Source organism: Tuber melanosporum (genome assembly GCF_000151645.1).
Source record: "Tuber melanosporum whole genome shotgun sequence assembly, scaffold_36, strain Mel28".
In the NCBI taxonomy this organism is placed as follows: Eukaryota; Fungi; Ascomycota; class Pezizomycetes; order Pezizales; family Tuberaceae; genus Tuber; species Tuber melanosporum.
In genome coordinates, this window is record NW_003299041.1 from 484,925 (window position 1) to 507,953 (window position 23,029).

The 23,029-nt window shown below is 44.1% G+C and overlaps 2 protein-coding genes; both read right to left on the reverse strand.

Moving 5' to 3' along the window:
- Positions 1–2,216: 2,216 nt before the first annotated feature.
- On the reverse strand, positions 2,217–5,341 carry GSTUM_00007485001 (uncharacterized protein; the record flags this gene model as incomplete). Its single annotated transcript, XM_002839452.1, has 7 exons — positions 2,217–3,194; positions 3,249–3,336; positions 3,399–3,939; positions 4,027–4,687; positions 4,770–4,854; positions 4,914–5,000; positions 5,091–5,341. The coding sequence occupies 7 exons, from the start codon at positions 5,339–5,341 to the stop codon at positions 2,217–2,219; spliced, it is 2,691 nt and encodes an 896-aa protein (XP_002839498.1).
- Positions 5,342–7,001: 1,660 nt separating this feature from the next.
- On the reverse strand, positions 7,002–11,631 carry GSTUM_00007486001 (uncharacterized protein; the record flags this gene model as incomplete). XM_002839453.2 has 7 exons in its annotated part: positions 7,002–7,317; positions 7,380–8,352; positions 8,402–9,043; positions 9,097–10,182; positions 10,258–10,701; positions 10,765–10,862; positions 10,941–11,631. 7 exons carry the CDS (start codon positions 11,629–11,631, stop codon positions 7,160–7,162), a joined length of 4,092 nt encoding a protein of 1,363 aa, XP_002839499.1. The 3' UTR covers positions 7,002–7,159.
- Positions 11,632–23,029: the final 11,398 nt, after the last annotated feature.

The window sequence follows — 23,029 nt, forward strand, 5'->3', positions numbered from 1 at the left end:
AACCCTCTCCTTAGGGGTTAGTCATGGTCCTTGAGAAGGGGAATTGAGTCTGGAGAGAGAGGAGACGGGGATGCTGGCAGGCCGCAGTCACGGCGATGAGCGATCTATTTTGGGGGGTTAGTTTCGTAGGGTTGGAAGGGAATAGAAGGTGGATGGAAAGGAATGAGTGGGAGTAAAGAATGGTATGATATCATAAGAGTTTACGAAGTTGGGGAGTTGTCTTACGGGAGGGATGTGTTAATGTAGGGCTGCCTGCTTGATGAGGTGGTGAAGATAGGTAAAGGCCTGGTAAAGGAGGTATGATACTGGAATAACAAAGGGGGCCTCTACTTTTTTTCGGAGGGATACTGGTGACAAGAATATTGGTGACAACAAAAAAGTCGAGCACGACTGGATTTGGGGGCTGGTTGATGATTACACATTGGCGAAGGCGCCCCACAATCATTGGACGAAGCCCAATCATCGAACAGCCATTGCATCGAACAGCGCAAAATATCTACATCAAGTCAGGGTTCTGAATAATGATAGCATGGCCGAAAAAAAAAAAAAAAAAAAAAAGGTATGATAATATTATCATAGGCATTAACTTTTCCCTGGACCTACTTTTTCCCACCAAAGTTTTTGCTGGTTTATCGCCAACAGAACTGTAGTCGGGTATTTAAAAGAGAAAAGGACCAGGGAGCCACTCTCTTGCTGGTTTGGGGACACCGATGTTTTAAGTTTGTGTTGGGGGGTGGGAGAATTGATGTAAAGTTATTGCAAACTCTGGAGGAGGGAGCGATTCCCCGGGCAGGGTATCGGCTGTCAGTTGGTCTTTGCCAGTACACGAACTACAAATGATATGGAATACAGCACTCGTACCCCCCCCCCTATTGCACAGTAGTAATCACACCTCCTAATCCACCACTAGACGAACCCGTTACAAGCTCCGAATGCGAACCTAGACGGATTACCAGATTAATCTCAGAGCGATGGGATATGACTTCACTCCATAAGGGACGCCCTGTGGTCCAGCGAGCCCTGGAAAGGTGCGGTATCGGCAGGTTAGTGACTAATACTGTACGGCACTTCACCAACTTCGCGCGAAAAGATGGAATGGAGTGACCGGCAGGTGGCATATATCCGGGCCGGCGCTGTCTGCTGCTCGGGGGGGGAGGTGGGGGTGGGCCCGGACTGGGCCAGGACCTGAAAGCCTGAGCTTTGGATCTCCGTTACTCTTTAGTCGTTTGTGTATCAGGTGAAATCTTGAAAGAAGGGAAAATACTCCGATAGGGGGCCCATGAATTCCTCGGGGTTAAACTGGGGTTTTACTTTGAGAGTCCAGATTGGAAGTCCCGACCCAGTCTACAAGAGAAAATCTAGTCCAGGTCTGTGCCAACCGAACACTACCGGACCCATAGTCCAAAATCCGGATCCCGGGCCCGAATCCGGGAGCGCCAAACGGGGCCTTAGTGGTTGTGGGACGGAGGTTTAACGCATCAATGTTCGGGTGCCGTTGGTGGGTTGGGTCATATCATACAATGACGAGGATGGGAAGATGCGGTATTGAAATTTACCAGATTCCCCAGTGGGAACGTGGTATTGCTGCTTATCATACAAATCTCCATAACAACGAAATTAAAAATCTTCTTAAGCCACGTCCTGGTAGGCCGTGACCAACGAACAAGACGAGAGATCTGCCGGTATGGTGACGGGGTTCCGTTCGATCTCGATTCACAACCTCTCACTCACTCACAACCACAGATCATCACTCATCACTTACACCGTTTCCATATTTTTTTCTTCATTAAATTTTTTTTCCCGCCAGCAGCCATCTAACATACATCTTTCGCCATCCCACCGACCTCCCCAATCCATCATACACCCATTTTAGCAAAACACTGCGGAAAAGAAATTGTGGGAAAAAACTCTAGCAGCCAGTTGAGACCCCCCGCCAATGGGGAAAAAGGATAGTTATACAAAAACACGGAAGAACCCTTGCTTACTCTCTCTCTGCCCTTTCCTAGTGCCTGCTGCTGTCCTACCGTACCACTACTTGAGAGGGGAAAAACAGTAAAAATAAGAAATGCCCAGGATGCAAATTACTCCGTTGGTAGTTGTAGAAGAGAATAGAGAATAGATATTCAATGATATGCAATGCTCGTGACATTGAGGGAAGTGGTTTAATAAGTGAAAAAGCTAAGAAGAAAGATGAAATGAGAGGAGATTTTGGGTCATTATGAAGCTGAATTGGCGCTGCCTCCTCCTCCTACTTCGCCTATAGATCCTCCGGCCCCGACAAGGCTACTAAAGCTATCTGTTATAGGTGATCTTAGGTCGATGAGATGCTGCGGTGACTTAGGGGCGGGTTCGGATTGGGAATGCTCATTTTGAGCGCTGGTTGCAATAGCGCCTCCACCCCCGACAATGTCTTCCCCATCGTCATCATTCTCATCAGTTTCCATCTCCGCAAGCTCGCGATCGAATTCCTGCGCAAAGCCATCAAAGTCGTCCTCTTCCTCCTCATCCTCTCCTCCCGCATCCAGTGGTTCATCAGATTCTTGTTCTAGCTCTTTCTCCGAAATCCCATCGAGGGTTCCGGACGAAGAACCCGGAGTATCGGTTCCGGAGGGGGGTACATAGGAGGAGGTGGATGGAGCGACGCCCTCGACAATTCTCAACCCGCTACCAGGGCGGCTCCTAACCATCTTTTGGCGCTTCGATAGTCTGGAGCCTGGAATTGAGTCTTCGAGCGAGGGATCGCCTGTTTCCTCGTCTGGGGTGGAGCTTCTTGAGCGCTTGCCAGCCTTCTTGGGGGCGGAGTCTGTGTTCTTGTCATCGAATGCGTTGCCGTCTTCGGCTTCGGTATCTTCATCGTCGGAGCCTAGCCATTCTTTGAGCTCCTCATCTACGTCCATCCAACCTACGCCTGTCATATCTGGCATCTCGGCAGTCGAGAATTCTTCGGTATGAACGCTCTGCATCTCGTCGTCATCTGAGTCGTCGTCTTCGGAGGATAGTATTGGACCATCCAAACGGTGGTCATCAGCACCATTGAGCGGTCTTGGATGGCGATCTTCGGGGTGGATTGGGAGTAGATATGACTTCTCCGGCTCCTTCCTCCAATTTGAAATCGAGTCGTAAAGCCATTGTGGCGTTACTATTTTGATATGAGGGTATTTCGACGCCGCGCGTCTAACCTTTGCGGTCCGGCTCTGGTAATAGTCAGTCTCCATAGGAATGTTTGACCATCTTCTTGGATCAAATACCCTCGCAGCAACTAGATGCGTTACTTTAGAATGTACGTCATCTGCAACAGCTGCGCCAAAGCTTCTACACCAGTGCGCGATATCGGAGCTATGGGGAAAACGGGCTTGGTTAGAGGGTTTTTTGCGTGACGGGGGTACTGATTGACTTACTTCTGAACTTCTACTCCCAGTGGGATAATTCCAGAAAAGACTAGAACAACATCCCCCAAGGCTTGCGTCTTCATTCGGGGCATTATCACTTTGACATCGGGAACAGCCTGTGGATTAGTATCGCTGAGACGTCTCTTACTAATCTGCTTCTTAGAGTCCTTGAGCTCGGAAACCCTAGAAGATATAACGCTCCCATTCTTCTCGTATAATTCGTAAAAACTTCGGTGCACTTCTGTCAAGTGGCGCTCAAGGGAGATTAGTTCAACATCTTGGTCATGTAGAACGCTATGCTTAGCCCTTCCTACTTCACTTGGCGTCGTCGACTCTATTCCGTTTTCACCGTTTATGCACTCATTAGCGGCCTTCTCGTCTTTCTTATCTTGCTCCTCTTGCTTTCTGGCTAGTGGGCGATCGATCTTTTGGGCACTAAGAGCCTTGTCGAGTTCTTTGCTCTGGGCGTTGAGGAGATTTTCAGCAGAAACATCTTCCCCAATGGTGACAAGCTGGTCTAATGCCGCAAGTTGGGTTGCACTACTGCTAGCTCCGATTGCATTCTGGGTCGTGAGAACACCCTCCACATCGTCATCATCATCATCGTCGTTGCCGTCGTCGTTGCCGTCATCATCACCCTTCTCTACCTTCTGGTCTATCGGAATCACCATATCGGCAGGGGAAACCGTCGGGTTAGCTGGAGCGTTTGCAATAGGCGTTGGAGGGAGGAATTCTTGACGTTTCGGCAAAAAGCTTGAATTAATGTCCCCAATCCCGACGAAGAAATCGTACGGCCGTACTTTGACCAAGTTATCACTCCACTTCCAAACATCACCTCGGTCATCGATGATAACGACCATCTTCGTATCAACCGGGAATATTCTATGAAGACTCTTTTGGGTCATGCTCCCGCTCTCATCTCTGCTCAACACCCTCTCACCGAATATTCTACCATCTGGATCAACGATCTTCTTGACCGACATTGCATACGCCCGGGTTCCCATAGTGTATATATGGAGTTCGTAGAGCTGGGAGATGTGTTCTAGGAATTCTTTTAGACCTGGGCGCATCTTTACATAGTACCAGGTGCCTCGGCCACCGATTATATCCTCGTCTAGCTTGAAAGCTTGAACATCCTTGACAGATTCGTGATTGATGCAGAACGGGTCATTTTTCCAATCGCCAACCGTAGGGTCAACCGTAGCATGGATGATGGTCTGATCGAGATCGACAACGAGCGATAACTTTTTCGACTTTAGTAGCCGCCTTTTCGTTTCCTCTTCCAGTCGGGTAGCCTCCTGTTAACGCGCAAACATCATGTTAGGAACAAACTCTATGGACAGAGTCTCACAGCTACACGTTGGGACGGGGAATGCGCACGTCTTGACTAACTGTGAGCCCCATACTATCGTGAACCATATGTATTGTCGCGCGATCCTTGTTGGAAAAGTGGCCGTGATCCAGTCTGTAAACGTATTGCCATCAGCACAAATAGCGGAAACATCTGAGGAAGGGGTTGTTTACAGTGTCATGTCTTGCCCGCACATGCTGCATAAACCGGCGAACTGCACTTCGTGGGAACAAGGTTCCTCAATTTCCATAATGTCGACACTGCAGAGCCTCAGGATTAGCGACCCTCTTCCCCCTCCTCACCCGAACAAACTCCAAAACAATTGCGGGGACAGATGTGCAGAAGCCTACCCAGGGCCTTCGATAACAGTCCCAACTTTCACCAACCAACGGTTTAATCTACCCTCCACGGGGGCGTGGAACTGTGCGGACAACTTTTTCTCCACCTGTCGCTCCTGACCAAACTCCGGGTATTCGGTCACGGTGGTTATGTATGTGTAGAGAAGAACGGCTTCAAGTCTTGGGATGTCATCGTTCGGCTGCTTGAGAAACGCGGTGATAGTTACCGGATATCGAACTGAGCGGGGGAGCTGGACAATCATGCCCCAGTTTCCTCGCACTTGGGCGGACAATGAAAGGGAAACAAAGGACGACAAAATCAAACGCAAGTGAATCGATGATTGTTGGCGAAAGCGGGTGACTAGCGATTGTGTCTGTGGGGGATATGAGGTGAAGGAGATGGACGTGCTAGAGGGTGGGGTGTGCTTGAGTGTTGGGTTAAGTTAAATTGGGGAAAAGAAAGTGTGGGGGAGAGGGGGGGGCTTTTGTTCGAGGTGGGTTTAAGCTTTCTGCCTGTTGGAGGGTTGGACCTTGATAGACGAACGATGGTCTCGTCTCGTGAACCGGGATTCCTCCTAACGCGACAAGGTGAACCTGAGATTCGCCGGTTAACTTATGCCCTAAGTGCCGATGCCGTATTAAAAATAAATTTAACACTGTAGTTTGCCGGTATGATATAAGGTCTGCGGGCAACACCGTAGTTATGTCAGGCGGGAGAGGAGGATGACGGTGATTATTCAGTTGTCAATTAACGTTGGGTTATCGAGAGCCTACAGCAGAGGATTGAAATGTTAATATAGGTTAAACGTGGAGATGCCAAGAAAGGGTTAACAAATAGAGGGTTGGAGAGATAAATTAATCCTATCATACCTTAGAGCAACCTCGGCCCCTGTATCATGAATATCCGATCTCTAGGAACAAACTAATAAGTTATGACGGAAGTGATCGTTATGTGTGTGCAGGTAAGGCCTATAGTATCCCTCGTGGCTTTGTTCTGATTTCTGCCCTTCAAGTTTCCTCGACTTTTCAAGTGAGAAAGATCCGAACGGGGAAGAGGTATGATAGCTCTTCCTTTATATTGTTTGAATATTGTAGCTTTTAGAGAGCTCCCATTTTTCGTGCTTATTACCGGTAGGTGGGCGATACAATACATGGTTGCCGTTCTTGGGGTGCCATGCGCTTCGCATTGGAGTACCGTAGGATAGCAGTGCGCATGCACCACGAGCGGAAACCCCAGTGAACCACCGCCAACCATCTACGAACTGGGTCGTCTCCCATGTTCCAAACGCATAGCTCGATATTCACGAATCATAGCCTGCAGACAAGCACCACACTGCACAAGTAAACCACTCTTTCTTGGTCGGAACCAGTGGGGGGAGCATCACAGAGACCATAGCCCCATTTTACAACCAACCCACCAACCACGCTGTCACATCGAAAATTCTTGCCAAGAATGGGATAGGCACTGGTGATGCTAAAAGTACCCATCACAGTAGTACTGCCTCCGAACCAATATCACAATACCATAATATCCGCTTATACAGGCTTATAGATGAGGTTCACTGAGATTTCTAAAGCACAGTGCCTGTGCTAAATAATGGTTCACTTACTAACCCTAGTCTCAGAATATCCCATCCCATTATCAGAATTGCAGCAAGCTAAAGAGGAATTCTCGCGGTTCTATCTTTATAATATTGTTTACATAATATTTCTCGTGGCATAGGTGAATCTACAATCCTATTAATCCCAAAACTCGCCTTCGTACGGCATGCCCATGAAAACCGTTGTATGTGTAGTAAAGGGGAAGAACCGAAGAATATGTGTCCGGAGTGCCAAGGGCCTATCAACCAAAAAGAGAGAGCAAAAAGAAAGCAAGGAAGAGAACCCCCCCGGGGATGGGGCAATAAACATTAGGAGACGCCGAAAAACCGGCAGTGCCCTTCTCATCCTCCCTGAATATACTCCCCACCAAACCTTTCAACCAACCAACCTTCGAGTTCCAATAACCCCCCGGAAAAAAGAAAAGAGAAGATAACAGCAAAAAGACGTCTAAAATCAGCAAATCTGCTGATAGGAACCTTCTAAATAGTTGCATGGCGATGGGGCTGCTCAGGCTCAGAGTCGTCCCCAACAAACGTCCACGACTCTTCCGATTCATCGTGGGTGTCCGTTGTATGCTTCTTGATAAGAGTACGGGCATACTCCATGTCGCGGTAGATTGCTTGAATTGCAGTCTCCACTCCATTTTCCTAAAGAAAAGTGTTAGCCCTATAAATCTTAATCCAATCAATTAGGTGCAACTTGCCTTCCGGATTTGTGCTCCCAGTAAACCTGCTTTGGCTATCATCCTCTCGTTATGAGTTGCTTCCCAGAGCGCCTTCGAGAATGCACTAGTATTGAGTTTCTTGACACAGATCCCAACTCCGAGGTCTTCGACCCTATTGCCAAAAAAGAATTGGTCTCCAAAGAATGGTTTGACAATAGTTGGGATTCCTGCCCTAAGGCTCGCGCCAGTGGTTCCAGCACCGCCATGGTGTACAGCGGCATCGATCTGTTTGAAAAGCCAGTCATGGGGGGCGGACTTGATCTGATGAATCTCCGGCGGTATGGGAACCTCTGGCTCTTCCGCACTCTTGCTCTTGGAAAGCCTGTCAGACCAGCCCTTGGACAAGATACACCTCACGTCTGCCTTCAATACTGATTCTACAACTGTCCGTGTCATTGCATGTGGATCGGCCACAGTGACAGACCCGAATCCGACATAGACAAGCTTCTTTCCTTCCTCACGAGCTTTCCGAATAAAATCCGTCAACTCCACTGAGGGCCTCCAATCAGTTTGGGTGTCCAAAAACCAGTAACCTGTGACGCGGATCCAATCGCTGTAATCGAGCGGGGGTATAACCACTGAAGGCGAGAAATTATACAGGAACGGAACCTTGTTGGGTTGTAATTTGTCTAGCGAAGTGCTAGGAAGCCCCAGGTGGTTTTTTCTCCATCTGTTGATTTGGCCTGCTGTGGATTTCCAAAACACGTTGTCAATGATTACATATGTGAAGTAATTGTATGCTCCTCCCATCTTATGCTCTGGAACAGCAAAAGCGTGGGGATAAGCCCGAGTTCGAGTCCAAGGCATAGTAAAAGCGCGGAAGTATGGGATTCCCAAGGCCTCTGCGATGTGAATTCCACTCATAGCACTGGGGCTTTCGATCAGAAGGTCAGAGCCTTGGCAGGCTATCCAGGAGCTCAGGAGCAAGCCGTCAAGCCAACCTCGCATCTGTAGGAACGATCAGCAGACGCTCATACCGAGCAAAAAATGGTCTTACCGTAGATGTAGCGTGTTTCATGAAATCGACAGTAAACATGCCATATTCAACACATATCGCCATCAACTCTGCAGGGTTGCCATCAACTGGCGCAAACTCGATGCCAAAGCCCTCGATCCAGTCCTTAAACTCTAGGTGTGTCGCAATCCTGGTTTTGTGGCCCTCAGCCATGAACCCTTTGCAAAGGGCGATGAAGGGCTGGACATCACCCCGTGTGCCAATCGTTAAACAAGTAATCCTCATGGATTCTGCGGGCTTAAAATTAATTATAGATCCATGGGGATCGTCGAAAACGATAGGTGGCGCGTTGAGTGGGCAGTTCGCCTCGTTTGTGGCAGTTGGAAGTTGGGTATCATGGATGTTGTGACCTATCTGGCGTGCATCTTGCAGCATTTGGTGCTCTTGCTTTGCCAATTCCGCCCCTTCCTTCTCCTCGCGCGTCAAAATCCCGCTTTGCTGAAGTACCCTCAGATCGTCCAGGCCTTGCAACAAGGTGATGGCACAGTCATCCCTTGTCTCGACGTTCCCGAACTCGAAAAACAATTCCTCATGGCCCCGGATTGTAACCACAAGCCCTGAGTATCCAAACCGGAATCCCTCCTCCTTGCCCACGTTCTCGATGTCTTTCAAGGGTAAAATCATCTAAATATTTCGTTAGCAAGATCTATCTTTCCTGGTAGGTGAAAATCACCGACCTTAGTTTTGGTCCCTGGTAGGAGGCTCCGGAAACAAAAGTTGCGATTACTCAGATAAATTTTTCCATACAACGGCAAGACTCGGTGTAGATACCCAAAGTATACTGCCTGCAACCTCTCTGTGGACGGCAGTGAAAAACGTGCCCTGAACCGCTCTTCATGGTAGGTCTCGTCGTCATCGTCATCGACATCCTCGACTTCTTCATTCGGCATCATACCCATGGCCCCTCCACCATAATGCCTTCTCCCCCCGACCCACATATCAGACACCTTCTCCAAGTAACTCATAGGCTGTGCAGCTATCATGACCCCCACCTTCTTGGAGCGTTTCTTCATCCAATCGGCCCAATCGGCCGCACGTTGTAGAGGAAAACTCCCTGACTTAGCAATGTCCTGAAGGCGTGGAGATGCCTTTCCAGTAGCTTCGGTATCAGAACCCGACCCCGTGGTAGACCCCCGGGTCTTTTTCCCACTACCAAGCCTCAGCCTGGGGTGGGGCGAGTATGTTCTTGCCCCTTTGGCAGAGTTAGATCTCCGAAGGTCTTCGCTCTGATCTGGCTTCTTAAGAGTAGGCGATTGAAAAACATCACTACGATCCAAAATGTTGCTAGCAGAGTTCCCATATTCTTCATCTGAAGATAACCTGATGGCGTCCGAGGATTCTCCGAAGGATTGGATAATCGACTCGGAGGAGAAGGGCCGGTTTGGAGAGGTTGGTTGAGAGGCACCGGAAGTTCGGGTATGGCGATTTAAATCCGTGCTATGCCGGGCGGGTGACCCTGATCGTCTGAGTGATTCCTGGCTGATGTCGAGGCTGCGACGACCAAACTCGATACTAGGACGAGAAAATTCTCCGCTTGGCCTTGGACTCGCTCTACCACTGTCTGCTGGGGACGGTGGAGACAGAGTATCGCGTACGTGCTCCTTTAGAACCGGGGTTGCCGCCGATGGAGCACTGAGTTTGGGTGACCCAGGCGCAGAGCCCGTGAATATGTCTTTTGGTAGTTTTGACGCAGGTGAATCTTCGACTACGGATCGGAGCACATTCAACGCGTCCTTTCCGAAACTAAAGAATGAAAAGAAGTACTAAATCGCGGCCCATATACTATTAGCCTAAACCTCCCATCAATGCAAACCATCGTACTAAAAGAATCCAACTACCTCGTCAATAGCGTAGGTGTCGCCGTTATCAACAACCTTCAACTTAAAAGTATCCGCAAACTCCAAGACGGGACTTTCTTCTACTTCAATCACATTCTCAACGGGGATCGATATTTTGACACTGTCACCCTCATTGTGCGATCTAAATATCACTTTTTGAAGCGCTTTGACCCATTCCTTGGCACTTGCCGCGGAATCGGCTTTGAAGCAGTACTTTCGTTGGTCAGTAGCAACAATGAAGGTTACTGTGCCCTCTTTGCCCTTGCCTTCTACTAGACTAGCTTGAACGCCGTATCGTAGGTCAATATTGCCATTGAGGAAATATAGGTCGGAGGGATCAGTGTAGTAAGAGAGAACATCCCCTTTTAGGATAAACCAGTATCTGTTGTACTTGACATTTGATTTCCCTCGTTTTGCTAGATAGCCCGATTTCAGGACGACGTTCTAATAGTGGAGATTATCAGTACAAGTCTATTCCGGGGATTTGAGAACGAGTGACGCCCATACATCTTTCCGTGGGAGGTAAGCATAGAAACATATATGCCGAGTAGTAATGTACATATAGCCCTGTAGCAAGACACTCTTCAGAAGCCAACAGGGATACTCTACAAAGCGATTAGCTCTAAGATCACGCGTCTGTGCATTTTGAGGGATAGAAATCAATTTCCTCAGGGAGAATATACCTGATATTACTTCCTCTGTCTGGGGGAGGTTAAAGATCTCCGTAAGTCTCTTCGCCAAATCTGGATGATCCTTAGGTTCACCTTCACCATCCTCAAACATCTCAGCCTCTTTTAGTTGAGCGGCAACAGCAAAATTCGCAGAGTTCATCTGCGCCTGTGCTTGCAAAATTTGACTCATATACGGAGCCGAGCTATTGGAGACGACGCGGGTCAACGGGGAGGTATCTTCTTCATTGGGATCCGCATCATCATCATCCCTTTCCCTGCCCTTCCGTGACTCTTCTATTGAATCGAGACGGAAAAGCTTAGATCCCTTATCAACCAAGTGTTTATCCGCAGATGCTTTATTTTTTCCCGTAGTCTCCGCAGTAGGAGTCGTTGGTTCTGAGTGGGTATAACCTTCATCATCCGAATCCTCGTCGCCGAACCGAGAGCTCATACGAGTAGTTGTCGCTGTGAGGATTTGGAAGAAGCTCTGGTTCATGTTAAAGGGTGTCCCCTCCGTAGCTGCACAAACGTCGGTTTGTGAATCGTCTTCGGGGGAGAAGCGAGGTGGAAGCTGCATAGACTGAGTAGCGTTTGAAGTAGATCTAAAGGGAATGAACCTCTTCTTCTTCTTGCTACCGCTTCTGCCTAGAGTGTGGCAGAGTTTACGAGCGGGAGAGCTCGACCTCTCGTCGTCGGAGCCCATGATCACGTTATCGGGATTGCGCCTGGTGTCGGCGGGGGGGTTATGGTGGTGGTGGGTAGTTTGGGGGGGGTCAAACGTTGAAATATGGTGCTCGTGGTCAGATTGGTAGCTTTCTGGATGGAGGCGGCAACAGGCGGCGGGGCACACTAGCTCTCGAGGATGACTCTTCCTCTCTTTCTCTCCTCACTCTTTCTGCCTCCCCTAGATTTTTTCACCTTCCAAAAGAATAACCTTCAGGGACGTGAGTGGGGGATGGCAGGTGATGAGTGGCTGCGTTTTACCTTATCGCTTGTTGTTGCTACAGCAGGAGAGATGCAGGACCACTGGAACTCTGAAAGGCCGTTGGTTCAGTCGTAACTTACGGTATAGTGCCCGTAGACGACGGAATCAGCAGGGAGAGGCACGGGATCGTCGGCCTCGGTTTCAACGGACACAACCAACCAAAGAAGGGCGATTGGAATGAAGTAGAGAAACGCTCGAATACAAGTAGGAAATACAAGCAAGAGCGTGAAGAGGGTGAAGCTTCTCAGAGGCGTTAAGCGATAACTAAAAGGATGAAGCGGCGGACGGGAGTATGGCGAGGAAGGATGAAGGGAAACCGAGGAGATCCGGGGAAGATATGGCTGCACTTATGATGGACAGGAGGGAAGCGGAGGAAGGGGAATGGCGGTTCGAGAAAGGAAGCTCTATTCATATACTCGTACTATGCTATAGTTCACATACTGTTGCGTCTACCAATTCCTTCAATGGTGAAATCGTTGGGGCGTCCTGCATCACTCACGGTCATGATACCGTAACCTACAATACTCTGCGCTGGAACATGAGCCTCACATCCACACCTTTAACTTTGCACGCTGGTGATATTCTGTACCGGTACTGTGCCCCGGGGACTGCGAGCTGTAGACAATATCCTAATCCACCCCCTCCTTCGTGGAATTCATATTCCGTAGAACCTTAAATAATTGAACCTTGTGCTATGTAGTCGAGAATTCCCTACTTTGGAAAAAGGGTAGAAAAACACGGCAAGAAAAGAGCTGCTCAGGCAGGCCCTCTGAGAGGCAAGAAAGAAAAAAAAGCACCAGACCTTACCAGAGGAGGCAACTTCAACGACATAATACACGGTCCAATTATTTGAGTGAGGTTCTCTGGGCAAGGCGACTCGAGGAGCTCCGAGCTTCTTCATCGCAAATATAAATTTAGATGGCCTCCGTAATTTGACCACCGATCGCATACATCCCTCCGTTAAGCTTTAGGCTATCTTTAATATCCTCTTATGTGTGTGTCGGTACTGCATAGGTACGGGCACTTAGGACCTTCAACAACAATTCCGTGCAAGGCAAGAGCAAGACACGATGCCGGTTCTCGTGTTTTCCTCCACCCTGGGCAACTAAACTTTATACCCGAGAAATGGCAGGATACTATCAATGCATCCCCGGAAGGGGCAAGCTATCGAATTAGAACAGCAGTCCTGCCCCCCCTACAACTACCGTACCAGAAAGACCAGAAGTGCCGGCACCCTGGGATAGGAGAAGCAAAGCTCCAGGGCCGCCTACCACTGTCCGGTGGCCATGCTCCATGGCAATTGACACAAACTCGCTAGACTATCAATATCAGGATCAAGTGATGGATGGATGTAAACCGCCAGACCCCGCGAGGCGACACCCTCAGCTAGGCGTTGCATTTCTTGGCATGGGTCGTGCATGTGATTCTACCTGTTATGGACGAGGACCTTGATTTTTATTTTTCTCTTCTCTTCTCTCAATATAACAACCATCAATGCAACAACCTCAGGAGAGCTTGTCTACTTCTGAGTAGGACTTTCAAAAATACATATATTATTACAAAATATGGTATTTTTGACCAAAGATTTTATACCATACATATAATATATATGTGCCCTAAAGTTTTTTACACTAAATTATAAGCACTAAGCCCTGATCCAATGATAATAAGTTATAAATTAGGTTTCGCTCTGGGTGTGTGGTAGCAGATTTTTCTCTCAATCCTCAGATTAATAGTTTAAGTAGTACCATTCACACCTCATATGAACAACTCAGAATGAAAACTCAAATTTTGTAAAAATAGGTCGTACAAAAGATGAAAAACTGTACAGTACTTTTAAGACTATAGCCCCTGAAATTGGTAAGAAGGTAAGTTCTTAAACTATTTTAGAATTTTATTTTGAATTTACTAAAGGTAAAATAACTTGAATTAGTTCAGTGTATTACATGTGATAAGACCTTTGTCAAAAGCTCAATATATTATTACAAGCATTTATCCAACTGTGCTAAGTGTCAGGAGCAGATGAGCCTTGAAGACAAGGCCAGTATCGGAATCACAAACCTGGCTATAGGTCAAAAATACATTACAAGCAAAGTTCAACAGATTTTTCCTGTAGAAAATCAAGATAATGATCTCTCATTCTCATTAGTCATTTATATAAACAATCCTCCATTTAAAGTAACACAATTGCCATACTTTCTTGTACCGTTTCAGAAAATTTCACCAGCTTATAAGCCACGTAGTCCATTTCTCTTGCCAACCACCTTAGTTGATTAGACCTATCTTTAAGTCATGGAAGATGTTGAGAAAGTCATTCAATCATCCTACTATTTCAATACTATTACTGATGAAAGTGAAAACATAGTCAAGGAACATATTATCAATATTTCTGTCAATGCCAAAAGAGGTACCTTTTATTAGTACTCTGAGAGTACTGGATTGATGTCCTTTACTATAGAGAATTTGGCTTCTTGGCTTATAGTAAAGCTTAGTAAACTTGTTAAGAATAATTAGAAGTAAATCAATAGTTTTGCTACTAATACCTATTTAACAATGTTCCTCTTATGGTGAATTCTTTCTGCTGATCAAAGATTGTAACTCTCAAGGACACTTTTCGTTCCCTGTAACTCCCATGGCCTCTAACTACTCATCAAAGATATATTTAATATCTCTCACTGTAAGGTAATCTAGTTTCAGATCATGTTGATAATCAATATATTTTTTTGGTGACCTCTACAACTGTCAATTCTTCACGAAAAATAAAAAGCATGTTATAGAAAAACTAGTGTCTTAGTCCTTGCTTTGATTACCTACTGGGATACTAAGGCTTGTACTATTAAATCTCTTTATCAGAACAAAGATACCTTGAAGACATATCTACAATGATCAGATTTTACTGGATCATGTAGTTACTCAGCTTCTCTGCTCATGTGATTTCTAGAATAATATTGAAGAACTCTGTGATCTGATCCTCCTAATCCACAAAGTACAAGTTTCGTCAGAATCTTCAAATCCTTATCTTAGACTGGTTGTTTCTTGCTGGCTTACTATTCGCAGTCTCCTTGAGCTGATTGTTAATATGCAGCCTTTTCTGCAAGCAGTTGTTGAACTCTTTGACAACAGAATAGAGTATTAGGTTTTAGTTCTTCATTAGATAACTGTAATGATCCCCCTTCGGATAGTTAGTTGTTGGCCACAGGAAACATTACCTCTCTTCTGCTACAGTACGATAGCTCTTAGGCCTATGCCTATGTTACAGATAGTACAAGACTGTTATCTTCTATCTGTAACACCTATTGCAAGGTCTCTCTAACTCTTTCTTATATAGAGTCTTCTCATCGTAATGTGATAAAGGTCATAATAATAGTAAAGAATGTAAAGGTGTTTTATATTTGTAAAGACATAACCATTAGTCATGTGAAAACTCTTTCCTTACTAAGTCATATTTGTGATAATAATCTACTTTCTAATACTAGTGAATGTTGGAGCTATAACAACTGTTAAGCTGTTAGGAATACCAGAACCCGATACCTAGGGACCACCCTAAGTAGGGTAACCCCACTTGGAATTGGAATCTCTGGTCTCCAACACCCCCCTCTGGCTCCCTTACGGAGCCCGCGCGTCATTACTTATATCAATCTCAGTTGCGTCCTGTGACTACATTACCACAGAATTGAAGGTGTTAGAATAACACCGTATACGTCGCCGCTGTCCGTGCGACCGGATCCTGTTCGCAGGATATATGAGAGGAGACCTTCGGCTAGGCCTGGGAAGTAGGACAGAGTAATTCCGTCAACTACTCAGAGAGTTACTAGGCTTCAAAGATATAACACCTTTGGCATGGGCCTTAAGTAACAGGACGATTTCGCACAATGAGATGGTATCAAATAGTAAAGGATCTCTACTAGAGACCGATACAATTGCATACACCAGAAGAGTCTAGAACTCCAAAAGATACTACCAAAGAAGCCAACAAACTTCACGGAGTGTTGCAACTGGGTTTTGGAACACGTTGTAGTCATGGAGTGATTCTCGATACTACAATAGTTACTGAAACCTACTACTCAGAGAGCAACCAAAGGTTGCCGACCGAGGGATTAATTACCAGTCGAGTGGAGTAGCTTCCTGCGAGTGAATAGGAAGTCATCCAAAGAAAATCTATCAGTTGGGTATGGAGTTACAAAGGGTCGAAATCAAATAACCTATGATGGTTATAATGACGACTACCTTTGCAGATATCGCCATAGATAAGACTGATCATTTTATCAATGGTGAAGACAATTGGAACCAACTCAGTTCAACTTAAGAACTAGGCCATAAGTCTAAAGACTCTGCTAATCGGACTATTACTACTGGAGGGAGTATATTTCCTAAGAAGAAATATAGTAATTACCGAAGAGGGTGTGATGGTTTTCAGGGTCTACAGGTGTTCGCACCTAGGAAGAAAACTCAATGTTGCGAATTACGATTGAAGAGGTACATAAGTTGTATGATAAATAGATGTAGTCCGCGAACACTCAGACGCAGAATATAAATATCGAAGTGCCTCCCAAGCTTTAGACATAATCAAGCAACGGAGAAGAGATCTTAACAATATAATATTGTTTTTACGATTCTAGCTTACCTTACCCACGTTACTTCACTCCTAGTAGTCATAAACGAAACAAGCCAAGTCTGAGCCTTCCTAGACAATCTCCGTCTACAAAAACGAATCTCGATTGGCCTAGATAATCTTGAAGTCTATCAAGTTATCTCCGCCTAACATAAGCAGCAGAATATAGTTATTGAATAACTTTGGAATGGATCCAGTAACCCTACTAATCAGAACCTAGTTTAGGAACAATATTACATGTTCTGACTAAAAGATGGACCTTTTAGTCCTCAAAACCTTGCTTGGAATATTGTTAGAAGTACCAGGATCCGATACCTAAGAACTATCTTAAGTAGAGCAACTCTACTTAGTATTTGAATCTCTGGCCTCCAATACCTCCTTCCGGCCTCTCTTACAGGACCTGCAAGTTATCATACATATCTATCTCAGTTGGATTCTGTGACTATAATGCCACAGAATTTAAGGTGTGAGAAAAATACCATATATATCGCTACTGTACGTCCAACCAAATCCCGTTCATGGGATATTTGAGAGGAGACCTTCAGCTAAGTCTGGAAAGTGAAACCAAGTAAATCTGTCAACCACTCAGAGAGTTACTAGTCTTCAAATACATAACATCCTGGGTAAGAGTTGTTGGTAACGGGACGTTTTCGTACAAAGATATGATATTAAATGGTAAAGAATCTCAATGAGAAACCAATACATTCACACCCACTCTACAATAATTAAAATAGTCTAAAACTCCAAGGAACACTACTACAAAAGCCAATAGATTTCACAGAGTGTTATAACTGGGTTCAAGAATATGCTATAGTTACGAGAATGATTCTCAATACTAGAATGGTGATTGAAATCCTGTTACCTAGAGCAATCAAAGATTGCCAACTGAGGGATTATCTGTTAATCCAATAGAATAGCTTCCTGTGAATTAGTAAAAAGTGTTTCAGAAGATATCCATTAGTTGGATATGGAGTTATAGAGATTTGAAGTCAGGTGATCTAAGAAGGTTGCAATTATAGTTACCTCCGCAGATACAACCTGTAGATGAAACTAATCATTAAATTTCATCAATGATGGAGATAATTGAAGCCAACTCAGTTCAACTTAAAAACTAGGCTATAAGTCTAAAGACTCTGATGATTGGATAATTACTATTAGGAATGGCATAGTTCCAAGTTAGTAATATTGTAATTACAGAAGAGGATATGGTGATTTTGTTAGGCGGAGACAACTTGATAGACTTCAAAGTTGTTTAGGCTAATCGAAATTCATTTCTGTAGACGGAAATTGTCTAGGAAGGCTCGGACTTTGCTCATTTCGTTTATGACTACTAGGAGCGAAGTAGAATAAATAAAGTAGGGTAGAATTGTAAAAACAATATTATATTGTTAAGGTCTCTTCTCCATTGCTTGCTGATGTCTAAAGCTTGGAAGGTACTTCGATATTTATATTCCGCATCTGAGTGTTCGCAGACTACATCTATTTATCATACAACTATGTACTTCTTTAATCGTAATTCGCGACGTCGAGTTTTCTTCCAAGGTGCGAACACCTGTGGACCCTGAAAACCATCACACCCTCTTCGGTAATTACAATATTTCTTCTTGGGAAACATGCTGTCCCCAATAGTAATATCCTGATTAGCAGAGTCTTTTGACTTATAGCTTAGTTCTTAAGTCGAACTGAGTTGAGTTGGCTCTAATTGTCTTCACCATTGATAAAATGATCAGTTTTATCCACGGCTATATCTGCAAAGGTGGTCGTCATTACAACCATCATAGGTCGTCTGACTCCGATCCTTTATAACTTCATATCCAACCAATAGATTTTCTTTGGATGACTTCCTATTAACTTGCAGGAAGTTATTCCACTAGATTGGTAATTAATTCCTCGGTCGGCAATCCTTGGTTGCTCTCTGGGTAGTAGGTTTCAGTAACTATTGTAGTATTGAGAATCACCCTATGGCTATGACGTATTCTAAAACCCAGTTGCAACACTCTGTAAAGTTTGTTAGCTTCTTTGGTAGTGTCCTTTGGAGTTCTAGACTCTTCTAGTAGATGTAAATGTATTGGTCTCTAGTAGAGATCCTTTACCATTTGATACCATCTCTTTGTACGAAAACGTCCCGTTACGTACAGCCTATGCCCAAGGTGTCATGTCTTTGAAGTCAAGTAACTCTCTGAGTAGTTAACAGAATTACTCCATTCCACTTTCCAGGCCTAGCCAAAGGTCCCCTCTCATATATCCTGTAAACTGGATCCGGTCAGACACACGGCGACGACGTATATGGTGTTATTCTAACACCTTCAATTCTGTAGTAATATAGTCACAGGATGCAACTGAGATTAATATATATAATGACGCGCGGGCCCTGTAAGGAAGTCAGAGGGGGGTATTGGAGACCAGAGATTCCGATTCCGAGTCGGGTTACCCTACTTAGGGTGGTTCCTAGGTATCGGGTTCTGGTATTCCTAACAGATTTTCAGAGTCTCTAGAAGTTCACACCTTTGAAGAATACCTGACAGTGTCAGCTATAATCAAAGAGGTACATAGTTGTATAATAAATAGATGTAGTCTGCGAACACTCAGATATGGAATATAAATATCGAAGTGCTTCATAAGTTTTTAGACATCCTCAAGCAATAGAGAAGAGACCTTTAACAATATAATATTGTCTTTAAGATTCTATTGTACTTCACTTACTTTACTTTACTTTTAGTAGTCATAAATGAAACAAGTGAAATCTGAGCCTTCCTAAAAAATTACCGTCTACAGAAACGAATATTGGTTGGCCTAGATAACTCTGAAGTCTATCAGGTTGTCTCCACCTTAACAGTCTTGCCGTGTTTCAAGAGAGATAGTATCACTTAGTGGAGGGAATCCCATCGGCGGTAAGGATTCAGAAGAGCAAGGTGAGGAAGGCAACTACAACCTGAACTGAGTAACTTGAAAGGTATGGCCAAATATTACTACATGATAGACCCTAAAGTTACTAACTTAGGCGTTTTCCAATGAGGATCATTTAAATGGAGATAATGACATCTACTACTTCCAGTGCTGATGGGAAACAAAGAGAGGAAGCCTATTGTGCTAAAGCTAAGCAAGTCCATCAAACAAGATATCACTACTGGGTGAGGCCCGGATAACTCCCTTATTAAAGAAACTGAAAACAAGCCAGGCAAGGGCGGGAGAGACTGTTGAAGAAAAACTGTACCCCTAAGCAAGAACTACCAGGGAAGTAGAGAGAAGGATAGATGGCTCATGATAATTGTAGGCTTTATTACAGGGCCCCATTTCTCAGGAGTAGGGATAAAATAACCTCAGTTAATCTTATTAACTGGGTAAAAAAAAAATCCGCCAAATCAGACTAAAACTGACAGAAATAGACCTATTTGAAGTTGTTGAACTTCAAAGAACTATAACTTACTCAGTTTTAGTCTGATTTGGATGATTCTCTTTTTTTAACTTGAAGTTAATAACCTACTCTTAGCACCCCGTTTGTCAGAAATAGCACCCCATAATGAATGCTAGATAGTTAACTATGGTGTTATCAAACTATGTAGGAGGAAAATAGAAGCGACAAAGCATGCTGTACTGGAGATTCTTTTTTGTTTTTTTTGTTTCTTTTGTCATTTCATTTATTTCTTCAGCTTTACATACAGTAAGGCTGGGAGTCATATCAGATTGCACCATGTAGATCCATGCCTCCACTCCGCCTTGTTTTCCAGCAGTCAGAAGAAAAACTATGACTCTAGAAAGACAAACAACCACAGCCAAGTGCCCAATCGTCAGATCCCACAACTTGAATATGGAGGGATCTCGCTTAAAGCTACTGATACCTAACTAGTCCTCAGTTTAAAAAACTCCCCTACCAGTTTCCTGCATGGCTATCTACAAACAGTAAAGACAGAAAGCCCAGAAACTCATTCTTCGAAGTAAGGAAATCACCTATTATGACAAAACACTCCTCACCGAACAGAAGAAAACTCCAACTAAGGAAACCTCAAACTATTAGCTGAAACCAACACCTTGCCTATGACAACCAGATACCCAGCTTGACCCATATAACAGACCACACATATGAAGTTGAAATAATGAGTAGGTACGCTGTATAGGTAACATAAATATATTTCTTGGGCATATAGCCCATAGACGCAAGTAGGAGAAACAGTAAGGAAAGAGCACCTACTGTGAGCAGGAGGTATTGGCGAAATAGGAGCCCTAAGCCGTCCATCTGAAAGGGCAGGTAGGACTACCCAACGTTGCAAAAGAGGAAGTAGTAGTAGAGTCCCAGCCAATGTAACCAAAGAGAAAAGGGAGGTAGGACCCAAGACCCCAGTACTAACCCAACCGAAACCGAACCGTTGCTGTATTACTGCGTCTCTCATATAGTTCCTTGTATTGGGAGAGATAGTATCACTTAGTAGAAGGAATCTTACCGGCAGTAGAGAGGTAGAAGAGTGTAGAAAAGAAGGTGACCATAGCTTGAACCAAGCGACTAGGTGGGTATGGTCTAATCTCATTGTGAAACAGACCCCGAAGTTACTAGCTGAGGCATTCCCCAACGGGGATCGTGTAAGTAGGGAGAAAGACATCCACCACTACCAGCTCCAACCGGAAGCGAAGCAAGAAAGCCAACTGTGCCAAAGCTAAGCTAGCTTCTATTAGCAAGACAGGACTACTGAGTAAGGCCAGATAACTCTCCCATCAAGCAGACAAGAGACAAGTGAGGCGAAGGTGGAAGAGGATGGAAGAGTTAACCATACCCTTAAGTAGAAACCATTGAAAAAACAGAGGAGAGTGGGAGGGACCCATGATAGTTGACGTGATATCACCAAACTATGTAGGAGGAAAACAGGAGCGACAAAGAGTGCTGTACCAGAGATTCCTGGATTCTACTATTTATACAAACATGTTAACCAACCCTATCCCTCTGTGACTCATACCTTTACATTACCATATCCTATGACTCATAATCGTGAGTCATGTGAGATCCTCAGCTGACTTGTATAAGTCAACTGTATAATATACCTAAACCAATCCTAAATCTTATAATAAGTCATTTGGGCTAAGTGCATCACATACATGAGACTCTTGACTCATAAGTATGAGTCACGCACAAAAGTCATAATATTATATGACTCACAACTGTAAGTTATCAAATAACAATAAATACCTATAACTCACAAGTGCGAGCCATGTGCAAACCTTTATTCCTCCTTGTCAATCTGCCTTATCACAATCCGGTTTGTGATAATTAGTACTCTATCTACTTCAATAAATTTAGTATAAAATAATAAAACCCTACTTTGTACATAATACTTCAATACTCCATTCTCACGAGCATTTCTAATAACTTCTAGCATTCTTTCTGGCTGACCTAATTCTAATAAAAATCCAACTTTATCAAGATTATAAGTATTTTAAGTTGTGATTTTATAATGTTACACAATTGATTCTAACTATACAATTTAATTAACATATATGTAACCAGTACTGGTACTCAGTTAAGAGTTTTGTTTTATGTTTTGTTTTAAGTATTACTTTAATACTTGTCTTGCTTTAAGTATCATTTTGATACTTAAGTTGTTTTACTAAAGAATATCATTTAATATCTTTAATTCATTTCATTCATGCTAGACATGAACAGAATTGTGTATTTAAAGACTACATGATTCTACAATAGAAAAAAGCAGACTTCGACAGACAGTATTTCAATATACTTGGTTGAATAATTACCTCTTTAATTTTTTCCAGTCCACCTTTGAAGTCTCCTTTAGTTTGCAGCCCTCACCTCCTCTCTGGAAGAGCAGGCTTTCATACTTTACCCAGAAACATAATTAGCTCCTAGTAAACACCTTACACTATATTTATTAAAACTAACTAGAAAATAAAAAACATAAAAAACAAGAAAAAATAAAAACATTAAATAAAAGCATCAAATAAAAATAAAGAAATATCTTATCAAAGAAATAATTCATTAATTGCTAATTATTTTTACAAATATTGCGAATGATATCTAATTGTTTACTAAAATGGGACTTCACTTCTAGATGTCTTCTCTTAAAACCTTCCTCCTATCACTTTTTCTGTATCCCTTGTTGATTTCTCTTACATATAACAGAGGTTGCAATTTCATGTAATTGTCATACAGTTGGAGGAAAATCCAAACAGCAGTGGAAGTAGTATCGGTCTATGACTGCTCGCTCTTCTTCCACCAAGAGCTTTTGCCTTCTCTGACCCTCCTCTTCCTGATTCTTTCTTTCTTTCTGGTGATACATAATCATAGAGGGAGTTGCTCCTACTATTCTAGCAGCAACAGTAAGGCTTGGAGCTGTTCCAATAGCAGCCATTTTGATGGCCATTTGCTCTTGAATATGGACCAGAATTGTAGCCTGAGAGTTGCTCAATTCCATTATCAGAGTATATAGTATGAAACGGATGGTCAGATTTTGTTGATTTGTTGATTCTGTTACTTGAGGTTAGGATGACATGACGAAATTC